Genomic DNA, 17,425 nt, shown 5'->3' with positions numbered 1-17,425 from the left:
GACTCAAACTTCATTTACACTCTAGGCCTATTTCGTAGCAGGATTACAACACTGAACAGTCTGGTCCAGTGGACCAAGAGAGCAGTTTATTGTAAAATATCAATGATTATTTCCTATCATAAAACCAAACTGGGCCTCTGTTTTGTGGGTACAAAGATTTAAGAATCATCAAGCACAGTCTCTCTACAATATGGGAAGTAGCATCTCCTAGAGCTGGGTTGAACTTTGTCTCTTTAAAGGAAAGTTATTCTAATACATTGGACAATGTGAATGAGAGAATACCTTGTATTGGACCAACTTCAGTTGGTGAAAGGAACAAGTATTCAAGTTCCCCCTAGCTCCTCTGCAGGTGTGGAAAAGGTGCTTCCTTTAAAATCCCATTCGGGTTAAAAGCCAATCTGTTTTAAGCAGTTTGTGCAAGGCTGAGGAAGTAATCAAGAATGTTTGTTTGATTTTTAGGGCTACATTTTTAATTATGTGGCCTGGAGGACGAAGGAGACGTAACTAGTTAAGTGTAAGACATACATTAGATTGTCCACAGGTGGTGATGTGTGTACTGCAGTTTTAGTACTTCAAATGGACATTTATAAAACCCTCCCACCCCACTTTTCAATATGATGCACAATCAAAATGTTTAAACTATGCACCAAAGCCTCTACAATACACATTGGAAGAAGTTCTTCCCAACGCACGCATCCCTTCCTTGCTGTAGTACGGGGTATAAGAATTGCTCCAGAGATGTAAAGACAAAACAGTCAAGTATACAGAGCGGTATCAAATAGTCTGATGCAAGGAGAAGTATTTCAGTGTTTGTTAATAAAAGTTTATTTGCACAGACAAAAACACAATTGTATATTAACCTTATGTTCAATCAGATCACTCAATTGGGTGAAAACTGATACGGTTGGAATTTTAAACAGGCATAGAGAAGTAAATCAGGAACTTCTAATTGCATTTTCAAAATACAAGAATAATTGAAACCCAGCAAGTTTACAACTATTAACCCTCATCCTCTGCAACAATACACAGGAACTCATTGCAAGGGAATCCTGAGGCCAAGAGCAATTTTATATCTTTGTTCATTATTTGTATTGCAGTAGCACGAAAGGATCAGAGTCCCTTTGAGTTAGACACAGTTCAACCCCACAGGAAGACATTCCCTGCACCAAGATTGACAACCTAATATGTAATTTATTTAAAATAGCAGTTCTTTAAGTTCCACTGATTCAGACAGAGGGGTCAAGCTAAAGAAGCTAAGATGAAAGCTTCGGCAAACTAATCTCAATGCAGTGTAAAGCTAAAGATTTATACTTATTAAATGCTAATTCTGTACTGTACTCCCACCGAATCCATCACCGACATAACAAAAGGTCTTTTGGAGAGCTTGTTAGCATACTCATGTGCAGCTTATTAGCATACACATGTAGACAAATGAGAAGCGTAGGTGGACAGCAAGCGCATCTGAAACAGGCACGCAGTTTTTTTACGTTTCAGAATATCGATAATTAGGATGGCATTTCAACTCATTCCTTCCTCCTCCAAGGGCTTGCTATTTTAACAAGCAGCAGTTCTAGCAGACACTGGAAGGCAAAGTTTTTACTTTAATATAAGAAATGGCAACCCTTAACGTCACCTCCCTTGTGCGTAAGAGTCACCAGTCTGGTAGCAGCACTAATTTGATAAAGTTACAGTCTTTGTAAACTCAGCATTCTGCAGGTTTATTCAGTCGGTCAGGCCCGCGGTTCTCAAACTTAAGACCCCCTTCCGCCAACAAAATTTATTACACGCCGCCAGGAAGGGGACCAAAGACTGAGCCCCACCACCTGGGTCGGGGGAGTCCAAGTCCTGCTGCCCCTGGTGGGGGGGGCTGTAAGCTGAGCCCCGCCACGCAGAGCTGAAGGCAAAGCTTAAGCCCCAACCGCCCGGGGCTGAAGCCCTGAAGCTTTGGTTTCAGCCCTGGACCCTACAAGTCTATCGCCAGCCCTGGTGACACCATTAAAACGGGGTCGCGACCTCCACTTTGAGAACCGCTGGGTCAGACCATCCTTGAGGCAAGCCTCTCTCACAGAGCCCAGAATATGTCTTGATAAACAAGCAGTGGTGTACCGAAGTGGGGTGGGGGAAGGCCATGCCCCAAGGTGCCAGCCTGGAGGGGGATGCCAGCCAGGCCCTCCTCGGAGGAGTCTCCCCTATCCCTTCACAGGCAGCCAGGGCGTACTCCTGGCCCCTCCACCCCTGCACTGGGTGCAAGGAGGGAGTCGCCGGGACCAGAGTCCATCATGACCTCTCCCCTGCTGCTGCCAGGCAGCCCGCGCCACCCCCATAGCAGGGGGAGAGTGGGAAACGGGCATGAAGAACGGGCACTACCCACGATGCTGCTGCCGCCGATGGGGAGGGGGGCCAGTTGAGAGAGGGGTGTTTGCTGCTGAGGGGGCAGAGGGGTGTTTGCCAATGTAAGTACGGTCCCTGGGCGCTGGAGATCCACAGTACGCCACTGTAAACAAGAGGCTAACAAAAGGACTCAAACCCTGGTACCGCAGTGTTACATTGCGCCATTTATAGCAACTTCAATATGTGTAATTTATTTACAGGAGTATAAGTTACTTAAAATGAGTACAGAGTGTACTATACCATTTGGTACTTAAACTTTTAAGCCACACTATGTCACAAAGATTTACCAAAACAAGAAGAGGATCACTCTTCCTCCTAGGTCTATTTTTCAAAATGCAGGGTAAGATTTACCATATCTCCATTTATAAAAGTCTTTCAGATATCTTGTTCTAGATTTTAAACAATGTTTTAATAGATAAAAAGCTTGAAATTGCTAGTAAAACTACTCTTGAAAAACTATTCTTCCATAATTCTGAGACCTCAGTGTGAAGATTAAGATGTCACAGCTGGATTTCATCCAGTATAATGGATATAAGCTTTGACTGAAAATGTACTGTATCAATCTTAGATATCGGTAAAGGAATTAATCATCTTCAGAATCACTGTCCCTTCTTATTGGAACACAGCTCCTGACTGAGGATATCAACTGGTCCTGGATCGGTTTCCTGGGGTTTTCCTCTAGATCTGTCTTGATGGCACCCGACTCTGAAATCCTCCACTCCAGCTCTACATGGAATTAAGAGGGAAAAGAAAAACAAACAAACAAATAAATGAGTGCTTCATGAGGTTGGAGGAACTGAGTACGCTCTTTCAGGCTCAGCCTTCTCTTTTGCTATAGCATACAAAACTTTTACTATATGAAACATACTAAATTTTTTACACAATGTTTGCAGATTGTCTTGTGAATTTTAAAGCATGTTTGATATGGACTAATCAGTGGTGCACTACAGCTGTTCAAAACGTTGCTAAAGGATAAAAGTTTCTTGAATTATATAACGATGGAGTGGTAGGAAAAGAGAATAGATTACTAACAGAAGGAAAAAATTGCAGCAATTCCATTTGAATTAGGTATTTTTACAGAAAAACTTTAAAAATACAATTCATCCAATTCCCGCACCCCTTGCACTGATTGGATTAGTTCCTTTACAAGAGAAAAGGTGAGGAGAAGCATCTCCCTCCCGATAGCGGGCCTATTATTATATAGGCTCAAATTGATTTACTTCCTTGAAGTGGAAGAAAGTCAGTACCACACAGTCAGCAGAAGCTTCTCTCCTAGTCCTGCTGACAACTCAATCATTAAAATCTAATTCTGTTTGACAAAAAGGAAATGAATAAAACCTCACATTCTCCTCAATCTCAGATAAATCACCCAGTTTCATAGACCAAAAGAAAAAGAATTCAAAGACTGCAGCAGTCAGAGGGGACCCTAATGTGATGAGTAACCTGAGGTGGTATAACACTTCTGCCCAGGAACCTGAAAATCAATTACTTTAAATGCCAATTACTTTAAGGGACAAAACACTGTGCTTTGGGTGTCCCTAAGCCTCTGACTGCCAAAAGCTGGGACTGGAACACATGGACTGGATTCCCTGATAAATTGTCCTGGTCTGTTCATTTCTTCTGAAGCATCTGGCACAGGTCACTGTCTGAAGACAGGCTTTGGGGTTAGATGGACCACTGGCCTGACCCAGTATGACCATTCTTATGCTCTTAGAAATGGAGAACTGATAACTAAAGGTCTATTATTATTACTCACGTTGATGTATAATTAGCCAATCTCTACATTTAGATTTAGTTGTTTCCACAAAGCAATGCTCTCATGGGTGACTTTTCCACTGGAAAGCCAGGAATGCTTAATGTAGCGTACTGCACAGAGAATGCAAAAACTCCAGGGTTTTAGTTAAACCAAGGCTTTGATTAATCAGTCTATTTGCATGCTATTACAAAATAGCTAAGTGATAAGTTCAGTATGTCACTTGAAATGCCATTTATTGGTGGTGTGCTTCTAAGGCACCCTCAAATTCACTGTATGTAACTGGACAGAACCACTAGAAAATCTAACAACATCCTTTTAATTACAATAAAAATCCCTTATTTAAATCAGGCAAAAGAGTTTCATTCAGTTTCCAACATGTCAAAAGTATCATTTTACACCTGACATCCTGCATCTTGATGCACCATTTAAGAAGAATTTTGTTTCCTTCCCCACCGCTTTCAAAAAAATGCTTTTGCAGACAAGCTTAAAGAGGATCAACATTCATAGGAATATACACTCAGTGCTGAAATGTCTTGTCAGACCTCACTGTACAGAGCACACGAGATACTTGATTCAAATGGTTGATAAGTATGTTAAAAGGTTCTGCAACCTTGGTGGCCTGTGCCCAGATTATCTGCAACATGTAATATGGTACAAACAATTGAGTACAACAGGTACAAACAACTGTGAAGGGAAGAAATGAGAGGTGTGTATATATTTTACTGCTTAAAAACCAGAAGATGTACTTGAGAAATGTAAATAATCATGTGACCTTTCTATTACACACTTTCCCTCCTATCCCCAATCTCCAGCCCTTGCATTCTGAGGTTCAGTGCAAGCATAACATAGGAAAATTAATTAAACTTGTTACTGACATTCTGCTTTTCCTTTGCAAGATACCAGATGCAGCCACTTACCATCTCTTGTCAGATTCATGCCACCAAAGACCAGGGGCCCAACAAACTGGGCCTTGATATCTCCTTCAAAGTAGATGAAAATTGTGGGCAGGTTTCTATCAGGGTAGTTAGGTATGCAGGTTGTAGAAATGGCTTTGGTAAATTTGACATCTGGGAATTTCCTGGCAAGTCCACTCAAATGTTGATTTATTAAGGTACAGAGGGGAATTCTGATAAAAAGAAAACAGATAAAAAGGATTGCTAAGGGACAATATCAAGAGTAGTCCCTTCCACAAAGAAAGTTAGAAATACCAACCTACTGAACAATATTTATGGAAATATAAATTTATAAAACAATGTATAGATATTACTAGAGTACCCATCACTCCAGCATAAATAAGATTATAGACCCATAGACTAAGGTCAAAAAGGACCAATATGATCATCTAGTCTGACCTCCTGCACAATGCAGGCCACAAACCTCACCCACCCACTCCTATAATAAACCTCTAACCTATGACTGAGTTATTAAAGTCCTCAAATCCTGATTTAAAGGCTTCAAGGTAGAGAGAATCCACCAGCAAGTGAGCCGAGCCCCACGCTACAGAGGAAGGTGAAAAACCCCAGAGCCTTTGCCAGTCTGCCCTGGGGGAAAGATTAGAGCCAGCAGTCATTTGTTATAGTAGTTGAACTCAGATTTCCCACTCTATCACAGAAGTTAATTGGTTTACAGGGTGCCATTTCTGTGACTAGTGCATGCTAACAAAGCAGGAGAGAAACAACAGCTTTTTAAAGAAAAGAATCAAATTTATATTTGTATTGTTAAAAAAGATGAAGCAAAATATTGTGTGCTGTGTAGAGTTGGTAGAATTTAAATTACACTAAAGATAATGAACACAAGCAACTTTTTAGAATAATTTCTAGAACACAGATTTATTTGTAAAGTAGTGACAACTACTTAGTCTTCCCCGAAAAGCTGTTTTGTAATGTCAGTGGGTTGGAATACCTCACTCACCCAAGTTTTGTGCAGCAAGAAAAGATGGGCCACATATAACTCCATCAGGTAGGGAACGAAGCTGGTGATATTGAGTGCATAGCCTTTTCTTATACCGAAAAGGATTAAGTCTGCCCCCAGAAGCTCACTGTAGCTAAGTTTCAGTTGACTCTGGTCATAAGTGGTAAGTGTAAGGAGTGTGGTTCTCCTTAATTTTAATGGACAGAATTGTGGAATTAATTTTTTAATGTCCATAACACAGTTATGCATTTGCCTAAAGGTATTAGCATTGTTCACTAATAGCATCTGAAAATGTTAAGTGTTTAAAACAGTTTACTTACCCTTGTTTGTAAAGATGCAGGATTACCCATATACCCTTGCCAGCTTTGGTGACTTCCTGAACATAATCCTGTCCTGAAATCTCCAGAACTTCTCCGAATTTATTCTTTATTTGAATTGCTTTCCATTCTGCTATCCTTTGCTGTCTAAACAAGGGGAAAGATGGAAGAAGAGAAATCAAGCAGTCTTGAGAACAGATAAACTTGTTTAACAGAGTGATGATTAGACAATCAAAATCACAGGTTTTGAAGTCTAGTCTGCAGAGATGAATTATAAACGTCTCTAACGATACCAAGCTGGGAGGGGTTGCAAGTGCTTTGGAGGACAGGATTACAATTCAAAATGATCTGGACAAACTGGAGAAATGATCTGAAGTAAACAGGATGAAATTCAATAAGGACAAATGCGAAGTACTCCTCGTAGGAAGGAACGATCAGTTGCTCACTTACAAAACAGGAAATGATTGCATAGGAAAGAGTACTGCAGAAAGGGATCTGGGGGTCACAGTGGATCACAAGCTAAATATGAATCAACAGTGCAACGCTGTTACCAAAAAAAAAAAAAAGCAGCAAACATTCTGGGATGTATTAACAGGAGTGTTGTAAGCAAGACATGAGAAGTAATTCTTCTGCTCTACTCCATGCTGATTAAACCTCAACTGCAGTATTGTGTCCAGTTCTGGGCAGCACATTTCAGGAAAGATGTGGACAAATCGGAGAAAGTCCAGAGAACAGCAACAAAAACGATTAAAGATCTCGAAAACATGACCTATGAGGGAAGATTGAAAAAACTGGGTTTGTTTAGTCTGGAGAAGACTGAGAGGGAACATGGTAACTGTTTTTAAGTATGTAAAAGGTTGTTACAAGGAGGAGGGAGAAAAATTGTTCTCCTTAACTTTTGAGGATAGGACAAGAAAAATGGGCTTAAATTGCAGCAAGCACAGTTTAGGTTGGACATTAGGAAAAAATATTCCTGGCAGGGTAGTTAAGCACTGGAATAAATTGCTAAAGAGGTTGTGGAATCTCCATCATTGGAGATTTTTTAGGAGCAGATTAGATAAACACCTGTCTGGGATGGTCTAGATAATACTTAGTACTGCCATGAGTGCAGGGGACTGGACTAGATGACCTCTTGAGGTTCCTTCCAGTCTTCCATGGTTCTAAGCACCAGGATAGTGAAGGAGCGTTTACATAGTTTCGCATTTAAATATAAGAGCTGTCTAAAACCAATTAATTTTTGTATCATAATGAAATATTCATTATTCAACTTCAGACTCTGCATGAAGTATATTTTGTTCCTGAAATAGAGAGAGATATTTAAAAATACTCTCCACTATCTTGCATCTTGAGCAGTCATTTATATCTATGCAAAATAATACCAAGTCAGAATGACTATTGTTTTTCTCCTACACTAAACAGGTACAAATGATTGCTCAAGGAAAAACATGGTAGAGAACCAGACCCATAATCTCTCTGCCTCAGTTTCATTAAGGCCAATATTTTTAGAAGTCTCCAGTAAGCTGGTGCTGAACCAAAGATCTGATTTTCAGAGGTACTTTGCACCCATTGATGTCAATTTTAGGTTATGCGTCAAGAGTACCTATGAAAAATGGAACCCTAAATAGGGTATCCAAAATGTAGACCTAAGTGGCTTAGTTAAGGATACTAAGAAGTCTTTCAGACCAGGGTACAAAACCCAGGTCTTCCAGCTCCCAATCTCACGCCTTGTTAAGCACATCCTTCCTCCCTTTTCTTCAGCAAAATGGAAATCCAATTGCATTATATTGGCATGTAAGGAAGTAACCAACATAGTTTCCTTTAGATAGTTCTGCAAGCTGCTCTCACCTGTACATTCTGACAGCTTGCTCATCTTCCTCATTAAACTCATCTTCATTTTCTTCTAACTCCTCCAAAGTCATGTCTTCATATGTTTTCACTGGAGCAGGAGAAATATAAGATTAGCAATATTCCACAAGGGAAGGATGATTAGCCTGTGCAAGTTTGTAACCCCCTTGAGAAAATGTTTGCTTTTTTCTGCTGTTTTTCAAAGTTACTGAACAAGATAACACAGTAAGACCACTTACAATGATTGGAGAAGGTAGTGCAGAAACCCTCAAATTCAGCAGTTTGAGCTGGCAGAGGGATGCTCAGAGTTTTATCAGATCTCCTTTCCACAGATTTACTATTGTAAATATCCAGGATGTAACTCCAAATACTTGAGCTTGATCATAAAGTTACTAAAGTGACTTTTCCCTTCTAAGCACCAGTTTTTGTTGATTATCCTATGGTCCCAATGAACAAACACGTATTGATTGCATTAAGATTAAGATTCCAATGATTTATACAAGTCATGAAATTCAGGATTAAAGTCACCATCCTCACATCATCATCAACTCTGTTCCTTTGCCTCTATTCTGGGATATTTGACTATTTTGCAAATTCGTAACTGTCGCCAAGCCAAATCTTATTTTAGACAATATCTGTTTCTTTTGCAAATGAATAAGCAGAGTCGTAAATCCAGAGAAGTAGATTGTATCATGGAATGGGGTATCAAATATCCCCAAGAGAACTTGCTTCAGTACAGAAATAAAACGCTGTCCAACTGCACTCCCCTAGTTGTAGCCTACCACCACATAATGGAACCCATATGGGTTATCATCAAACAACTGCAGCCCATGTTTGATGGGGACCCCACCCGAAAGAAAGCTTTCCTGACCCTCCTCTTCTGGCCTTCAAACACCACTTACTTTCTTCCCTCATGGCCCCCTCCAGCCTGCAGCCTCTCCAAGCTCATCATCAGAAGTAAGCTCCCCATTGACCCCAACACACCAACTCAAAGCAGCACCAGACCATTCCAGAGAAAATGCAAAACCTGCAAATATATCTTTACTGCTACAATGATCATCACTCCCCACAACACACCTTCCAAGATCCGTGGACCCTACACATGCCTATCACAACATGGGGTGTACCTCACTCAGAACACTAAACGTCCCAATAGCAACTGTGTGGGTGAAACCAGATAATCACTGTGCTCTCAAATGAACTCACATAGGAAACTGATAAGACAGCAATCACCTCTGGGTGAACACTTTTCACAAAACCATCACTCTATGTGTGACCCATCAGTCCTCAAAGGAAACCTGCACAATACTTTCAAAAGACAAGCTTGAGAGCTTAAATTCCTAACTCTGCTGGACACCAAAAATCATGGACTGATCAGTCACTGGATTTATGAATTATTACAACAATCTGTAACCCACTAAGCCCCCTCTTTTTGTCCTATGACTGCAGAGGTGTTAACAAGCCCTCTACCTTGAATGGTCCCTTAGAATAAGCGCTAACTACTTATGCTAAACAATCTGCTCCACCTGGTATTTAACTGTGATTCTCAGGGTATCTTTCCCAGACCTGAAGAAGAGCTCTAAGTGCCTGAAAGCTTGTCTCTCTCACTAACAGAAGTTGGTAATAATAATAATCATAAAAATAAAATAAAAATAATAAAAGATATGACCTCACCCACCTTGTCTCTTTAATATCCTGGGACCGACATGGCTACAACTATACTAAATACAACCATGGAAAATATCAAATTTAGCCATCTGAAATGGAAACTCCACAACATGATGAAAAAGGAAGCAAAACTTAACAGCAATATCTACTTCCTGAGCAAACACAGGTCATGGATCTATTACAGGAGTGGATAGACAAGGTTCTTTGGCCTGCAATGTGCAGGAGGCCAGACACCACTATGTCTAAACTGCAGACCATAGAGTGGCACAGCTTTAACGATGCAGCTGTGCCGCTGTAAGATTTCTTGTGCAGCCACTGTATGTTGATGGGAGAGAGCTCTGCTGTTGACATAGCGCTATGCATACTACCACTTATGCAGGCAAAACTTATGTTGCTCAGCAGTGTGTTTTTTTCCACACCTCTGAGTGACGTAAGTGGTAGTGTAGATATGGCCTTAATGATCACAATGGTCTCTTCTGCCCTTAAAGTCTATGCATTTTCACATGATACTGCCCAAGGCCTATTTTGTACATAGATAACAAGAGTGTATAGGATGTGAATTCATGTGTACTTAGTGTCATAACCATACATACACACACAAACCAACAGAATTTTTTCCCACAGATAATAAATCCAATTTTAAAGATAGTCAAAAAAAAAAAATGCTGCTTGAGAACTTACTGGAGTCAATATCCAGTTATTTAGACTTGTTACAAATGGACTAGCAAATGAATAGTAAAAACATATATGACTTACTGATTTATTGATATTTACTTTGTATATTTTGACGTGATGTTTACAATTTATGTTTTAACGGTTCATAAAGCTTTAACTTTTTTGATAGAATATCAATGTCTCCGGTCATTAAATAATTGTCTGGCCCCTCCGCTCCCCAGTAATTTCCTGGAACTGTGAATATTTAAAATCTATAAAGGAAATTTTAAAAAGTTCCTTAAAAATGATTGATAATACCTGCCAGATTTGTAAACAATTAAAAATTGAATTCTGCCAATTCTGATATGCTGTAACAAGCAGAACATGTCATAGGAGGCCTTCTCTTGATATCCCCTAACTTCCATGAGAAAAGGCTGTTTTTCATTTGGACATTTTAAAGTGAGTGGACACGCTAATATGGAAGCTGCTCAGGATTTAGCTTTCTGCTACCTGTTATTGCCTGATCACTCACCCACAGACTTCTGCTGAAGGGTCTGCTGCTCTTCCACCGCCTCCTCTTGCTCTTTTAGCTTTTCCTTGGAAGGGAGAATACCCTTCTTACGCAAAATGTCATTCCACTCTGTATCTGCATTAGGGTCCTAAAAAAGAACGCAATGGAGGATGTGTGCTTTAAACTGAAGGAACTCTTTTACCACTTCCATAACTGAGCCCCAGTTAATTTTGCCTTGTTTTTGTTGGATTTTCCTCCAGAGACATACAAAATTACTGGAACAGTGGTTTTATTCTGTGTGCAACAGAAAACATACACAGATCCTGCTGCTGAGGGGATTTCTGTTCGGAATAATGCCCTGCAAAGAAACTGGTACCCTGCTCCACCCCTTTCCAGCCCGCCATAAAACCCTACAGAAGAGCTTCTGCAGGTTCTCAAAATAGGAGAACGCTGCAGCAGTTTAACTCCTTTACTTGGGGCATGGAAAGGAGACGATGATGTTCTGGGTCATCAAGAGGGTAGGGGAAGAGGAAGCAGAGCAGGGTGTCTATCTCTACCCAGAGTTTGCTTTTAGAATCTGTGATTGCCCTGCACCTAACATACCACACTTTGCCACCCTATGAAGTCGCCCCCTTTTAACGTAACACCGGTTTTTTATTACCCCGCTTTTGTTAAATAATGGCACCGGTTTGTGAAGACGCACTTGTGGGTTTGAGCGCATCTCACTATGGAAGCAAGCTCCGCTGAATCTACGTAAGCCACGCGCTACCCCCCGGGACCCGGCCAGCGGAGCACGGGGGACTCCTGGCGGCCCAGCGCCCACGGGAGGCCCGAAGCGAGCCTCCGGCCCGGCTGCTGCCCAGCTCCGCCCATGCCGCTGGGCCGAGCAGAGCAGAGCGGAGCAGGCCGGGGCTGTTCCGGGGCCGTCACGGCGCTGCACCGAGGGCCCGCCCAGAAGACGCCCCCGACGAGGCCGGCAGCGCGGGGGCTTTGCACCGCCTGCCTCCGCGGCACCTCCCCGCGGCTCCTCACCTGCATCTTGGCCCCCGAAACTCAGCGGCTGCAGCAGCGCCTCGGGGGGGAACCGCGCGCGCCAGGCAACCCGCGGCTTGGCTCGGCTCGGCTCGGCTCAGCCCAGCCAGAGACCCCCCCGTCACCCACGTGCTGCCTGCGGCCGGGCTCTGTCTGCTCCTGCGTGACTCAGTCCCCGCCCGGGAGCCAGCACTGTGTAAGCACCAAGCAGGCGGGGCGGTGGCTTCCAGCCTAGCCTTATAAGGGCAGAGACGGGAGGCCGCCGAGGATCATTCTCAGCTCCACACCCGATAGGGCGGCCCGGAGGTGTTGTGTGATGGACTGCAGCGTTGAGCTAGCGGCGAGGGGGCGCCTGGCAGCAGCGGGGTGGAGAGCTAGGGGATCCAGCCCTAATACAAAAAAAAAAATCTATGATCGCGGTTGTATTTCTGTGTTACATGCGCACCACCCGTCTCTTCTCACAGACAGGGCCCGTCTCACTGAGCTGGATGCTCGTCAAGTGGGATTCTGCTAGAGCATTCCACTCGGGGAAAATAACCCTCTCCAGGGCTTTAACCGATTTCAGTCTGAGTGCAGCTCTCAGGCTGCCTGTCTTAAAACGGCCTTCAAATTTCTAAAAATCATGTATGATAATTTCGTAATTCAAAACGTGGGGGAGATGATATGGGGGAATTCTCTACTATTCCTCCCCTTCACTCTTGTATTGATCACAGCCCTAATAATTAGTGTTTGTTTAGGTGCAAGTGATCAGACCTTGAGTACAGTTGTTGCATGCAAACAGAATAAAGTCCAAACCAGTAAATTAACTTGGTTTTAAAAAGGAGCAGCTTCACAAAATTGAAAACACTCATGAGCTGAATTAGGGGAGACGTTTTGCACAATTTTTGTTTAAACTTCTAGTAGGTAATTGTTTTAACATTTTAACAGTTATCCAGAAAGCCACCATCCCACATTTGAGAATGAAGGCTACACTGATTTAAAAACCAGCCTGGCTTGGTGGGGAAGTGAAAGCAGCTATAGAAGATTTATATAAAAATACATGTGGAGGGTGAAAGGAATGAATGTAAAGTAGGAAGTGTAGAAAATTGATAAGGGGGTGGAGGGTGGAAAGACATTAGGAGAAATCTATGACCAGCATAGTGAAAGACAATAAAAAGGAGTTTAAGTAGGTCAAGAACAAAAACAACCCTAACAGTGGTTCTGGTCTATTACTGATAAGGGACATGGTAGAATTGTCAGTAATAATGCAGGAAAGATAGAAGTATTAAATATTTCTGTCCTGTGTTTAAGGGAAAAAGCCCAAGAGGTATTCACATCATATTATGATTAAATATTTTCAACTCCTGCAGTAACAAAGGTAGTGTGAAAGCACTAACTACTAAAGTTAAACATTTTTAAAATCAGCAGGCCGGGTAACTTGCATCCAGGAGTTTTAAAAAAGCTAGTTAAGGAGTTCTTTGGACTGTGAATGTTGATTTTCAATACATCTTGGAATAACCAGGGAAGTGCCAGGTGTCTCTAGAGGAAAGCTAATGTTGTGTCAGCATTTAAAAAGTGACCCAGGAATTTATAGGCCTGTATCAGCTTGATGTCAAGCCTGGGCAAAATAATGGAACGGCTGATACAAGAGTCAATTAAAAAAGAGCTAAAAGAGGATAATATAATTAATGCTAATCTGCATAATTTATGGAAAACAGGCCTTGTCAAACTAATTTTTTGTGTGTGTGGTTTCTTTTTTTAAAGAGATTAGAAGTTTGATTAAGAAAGTAATACTGTTGATGTAAAATACCTAGACTTCTGTAAGGCATTTGACTAGCATAGAACATCTGGATTAATAAACCAGAGTATTCAAAAATCAACATGGCACACATTAAATTGATTAAAATCTGGTTAAGCAGCTGTTGAATGGCTGTGTCCGTAGTGGGGCCTTTAGGGATCAGTTCTTGGCCCTCCCATATTTAACATTTGTATCAGTAACTTGGAACAAAAAAACATAAAATCATTACAGATAAAGTTTGCAGATGGCACAAAGATTGGGACAATGGTAAATAAGTGAAGTCCTGGGAACAAGCAAATGTACATTTCAATACAGCCAAATGTAAGTTACATACCTCTAGAAACAAAGAATGTAGTAGGCTGTGCTTATAGGATGAAGGTCTCTATTGTGGGAAGCAGCAACTCTGAAAAAGACTTGGGGATCATAGTGGATAATCAGCTGAACATGAGTGCCCACTGTGACTGTGGCCAAAAGAGCTAATGTGATCTTAGCTGTATAAATGGGAATATTGTGTAGGAGTAGAGAGATTATATTATCGATAGATTTGGCACTGGTGTGACCACTGCTGAAATAATGTGTTCAGTCTGGTGCCCACAATTCAGGAAGGATGTTAAAAAATAATAGGGTTCAGAGAAGAGCCATTCAACTGCCTTTGATGTGCTAGAGCTCAATATAAACAGCACCTGCTGGTTCATTTATATTTAAGAATCTGGCAACATTTACTTCAAAAACTTTTAAATATTAATTCCTGCCAAATTTGTATTCCAGAAAATGGTACTTTTCTTTCTATTTATATGAAAATGCATCTGACTCCTTTTTAAGTTACAGCAGGGATAAAACTTTTGATTCTTCCCCAGAACTGATGACAAGCACCCTGACCCCTTTCCTCATTTCTGAAACCCTGTGTTTTCTTAAGGTATTCCGAAAGCAACAATCACTTTGGTATCTAAATGACATGCACAATTAAGCAGTAGTATCAGAGCCTATCCATAAAGGTTTTATTTATCAAAATTTCCTCCAAGGAGAAGGGTAAATGGTTGGTTTCGGAGATTTTATAGTGATTGATGGGTGCCATTCTTGGGGGGAGGGGTGTGTGTGACATGCTGTACCCCATGTACACCCTTATGGTGTGATTTGTATATCATTCATCTTCCCCCTTACAGTATAACTGTGTATTGTCTGATGCAAAGTATGTCATGTAAGGTGGTTTTGGAATGCTCATGACATACTGAACATTATTGTTACAGTAGCATGGTTCCTGCAATGTCATACATATGTACAGATATAAAACTCTGCTAGGTCATATCCCCAAATGTGTCTCTCACATGGCTTAAATAGATGCAGACAAACACAAAGCTGTGTTTCCATGCCCAGCAGAGGCATGCATGCATACAGGAACAATGGACTGGCTTATGCACCTGTGAGCACTTTGGCTCAAGTGGAAGAAGGTATGCCCATTGCCGGGCATGACTGATCACCCCCCCCCCCCGGGCTGCTGAGGAAACTTGTTAAAAGCTGAGGCATCTTTGTCTCAGGGCTCTCCCCTGGAATCTCTCTCCAGCGACATCACTGACTGGCACCTGCCCATGGGAGGGAGGAGGAGGGAAGCCTGGTTACAAAAGGCATTGCAACCAGCTGTGGGTAAACTAACATTATAGAATGAAAGCTACTAAAATATTAAACTTAGTTTAGGATGCAGATTACGTTTTAGTTGATTGTGACAAACTCCTTGATTTATTATTAATCCCTTGATTGATAGTAATCTGATTTAGAATCACTTAAAATCTTGCTGTAGTCAATAAACTTGTTTGTTTTATCTAAAACAGTGCATGTGGCTTGAGTGTGTGCAGAGACCTCATTTAGAGTGACAGAGCTGGTGCACATCTTTTTTTTTTTTGATAAATTGATGGACAAATGTAAATGAGCTAGCATGGTCCAGTGTACTGCATTGGACCCTGCAAGATGGCTGTTCCCAGGGTTGCATCTGGAACTGGGGGTGTTTGCTGGGTGTCTATCCCATGAGTGGCTAGCCAGAAGCACTCCTTCACTAGGTCCGGGACTGACTATTTGCAGGAGGCTGGGCGTGGGCTGACCCAGGAGTGGGTGCTTCACACAGCAAAGCAGGGTAGGTCAGGGCCCAGGAGTGAAGAATTGGAGTGAGAGGGCCATGCACCCATCCAGATTACGGGGGGACATCAGAGTGGAGAACTTTTCAGAAAGCTGACTTTACATTTGGATCTAAACCATCCACCCAATGATGAGTTGTACAGCTACCAGCTTCCTCCACTCCTCAGTTGCATAGAGCCAAAAGGTCATGGTTTACCTTGGCCCATGCAAAATTGTGCCCAGCCCTGTGCTGGCTATGCCTTCAGTGATGTTGGGCACAGATGGAGTCTTTTGTTGGCTCTCATTTCAGGAGCAGTGAAGTGCTATTTATTGAAGAGGCAAAGTGGGTAATCTAGCTGGAGGCAGTCTAATGCAATAGGGTGTCAGGAAGCCTGGTACATAGAGCATGAAAAAGTTGCTGGGGGAGATGAGAAGGGGTCCTGTGGCCTACCTGCTCCTTCCCACTCCCCCCCCATTCCAAGCTGGAGATGGGTCAACACTAATTGGATGGAGGCAGAGGTCCTTGGCCAGGTGGTGCAGTCACAAACTAAATGGATTGCAAGCTGGGAAAGTGATCAATAACAGAGGAAAAACAAAACCTGAGCTTTTACCATGGTTTCCATCTTCCCCCTCATTTGTTCTGTGGAATGACCGCTTATTCCCAAATTCAGCAATATATCTTCAAGACTTCCAGCAGGGGATTCCCAGCCAGGCCAGCATAGCCGAAGATTTACACCCAATGCCTGTGGATATCCAACCACATGCTGTGAGAAGGTGGAATAGTCATGGGTGGGGGTTGTTCCACACACTAGTCCAGATGGAAATAAAATGCTCACCTGGGAAAAGCAGAGGTTGTCTGGATTTACTTAGCTGTGTCTACAAGCAAGTAGCACCAACTAAAATATGTGCAAATCTGGATGTACACACTTAGGCCACTTTTGATCTGATAAACAGTGTGTCCACACAGGGGAACAGATTATTATTTTAAAATCACGTAGTTAACCTTGTGCAACTTGATGCTTAGATGAGGCTTAAGTTACATGGAAAGCAACTTCAGTAATATCAAAGCAGAGTGGTTGGTATCATTCCTGACACAGGGACCATTCTAGAAGATACCAGGGAGGCTGTTTTCAACATCCCTTTTTATATTTGATTCCCACCAACCCTATTTTTATTTTGCTACAATAGGGGGCCCCTGGCCTTTGATTCAGACGTAAATCAGGTGTAAACCCTACTGAAATCAGTGGAGTATTAAGGCAGGCAAAATCAGGCCCCCCATTTCTTTGAGTTTTCAGTTCCTAGTTTGGAAGTGCCAGGACTATCCTTCCTTGGAACAGGTAATGCCCACTGTCAAAAGCAGCAAAGTAACATTGTAGGCCAGTAGCACTGCCCGCAGCCTTTTTGATAGGATCTTTATATGTAATATGGGCAGAGAAATATGGCAAAATATAGATGAG

General features: G+C 42.0%; 1 protein-coding gene across 2 annotated transcripts; it reads right to left on the bottom strand.

Annotated features, from left to right (window-relative positions):
* Nucleotides 1-2,046: 2,046 nt before the first annotated feature.
* Nucleotides 2,047-12,638, bottom strand: PDCL3 (phosducin like 3). Of its 2 annotated transcripts, none has more exons than XM_067563567.1 (6): nucleotides 12,086-12,638; nucleotides 11,075-11,201; nucleotides 8,221-8,311; nucleotides 6,379-6,522; nucleotides 5,065-5,273; nucleotides 2,047-3,117 (listed from the first exon to the last, which is right to left on the bottom strand). In XM_067563567.1, the coding sequence occupies exons 1-6, from the start codon at nucleotides 12,089-12,091 to the stop codon at nucleotides 2,975-2,977; spliced, it is 720 nt and encodes a 239-aa protein (XP_067419668.1). In that variant the 5' UTR covers nucleotides 12,092-12,638; the 3' UTR covers nucleotides 2,047-2,974. The 2 variants fall into 2 exon arrangements, with proteins under 2 accessions (XP_067419668.1, XP_067419666.1); XM_067563565.1 differs by lacking the exon at nucleotides 12,086-12,638 and adding an exon at nucleotides 11,757-11,905.
* Nucleotides 12,639-17,425: the final 4,787 nt, after the last annotated feature.

The sequence above is a fragment of the Emydura macquarii genome, unplaced genomic scaffold (genome assembly GCF_026122565.2).
Source record: "Emydura macquarii macquarii isolate MOO-44397 ecotype Brisbane River unplaced genomic scaffold, CSIRO-AGI_Emac_v2 contig_2531, whole genome shotgun sequence".
Classification (NCBI taxonomy): Eukaryota; Metazoa; Chordata; order Testudines; family Chelidae; genus Emydura; species Emydura macquarii.
Note: the sequence above shows the minus strand (reverse complement) of the source record. Positions and strands in the feature narration are given on the sequence as shown.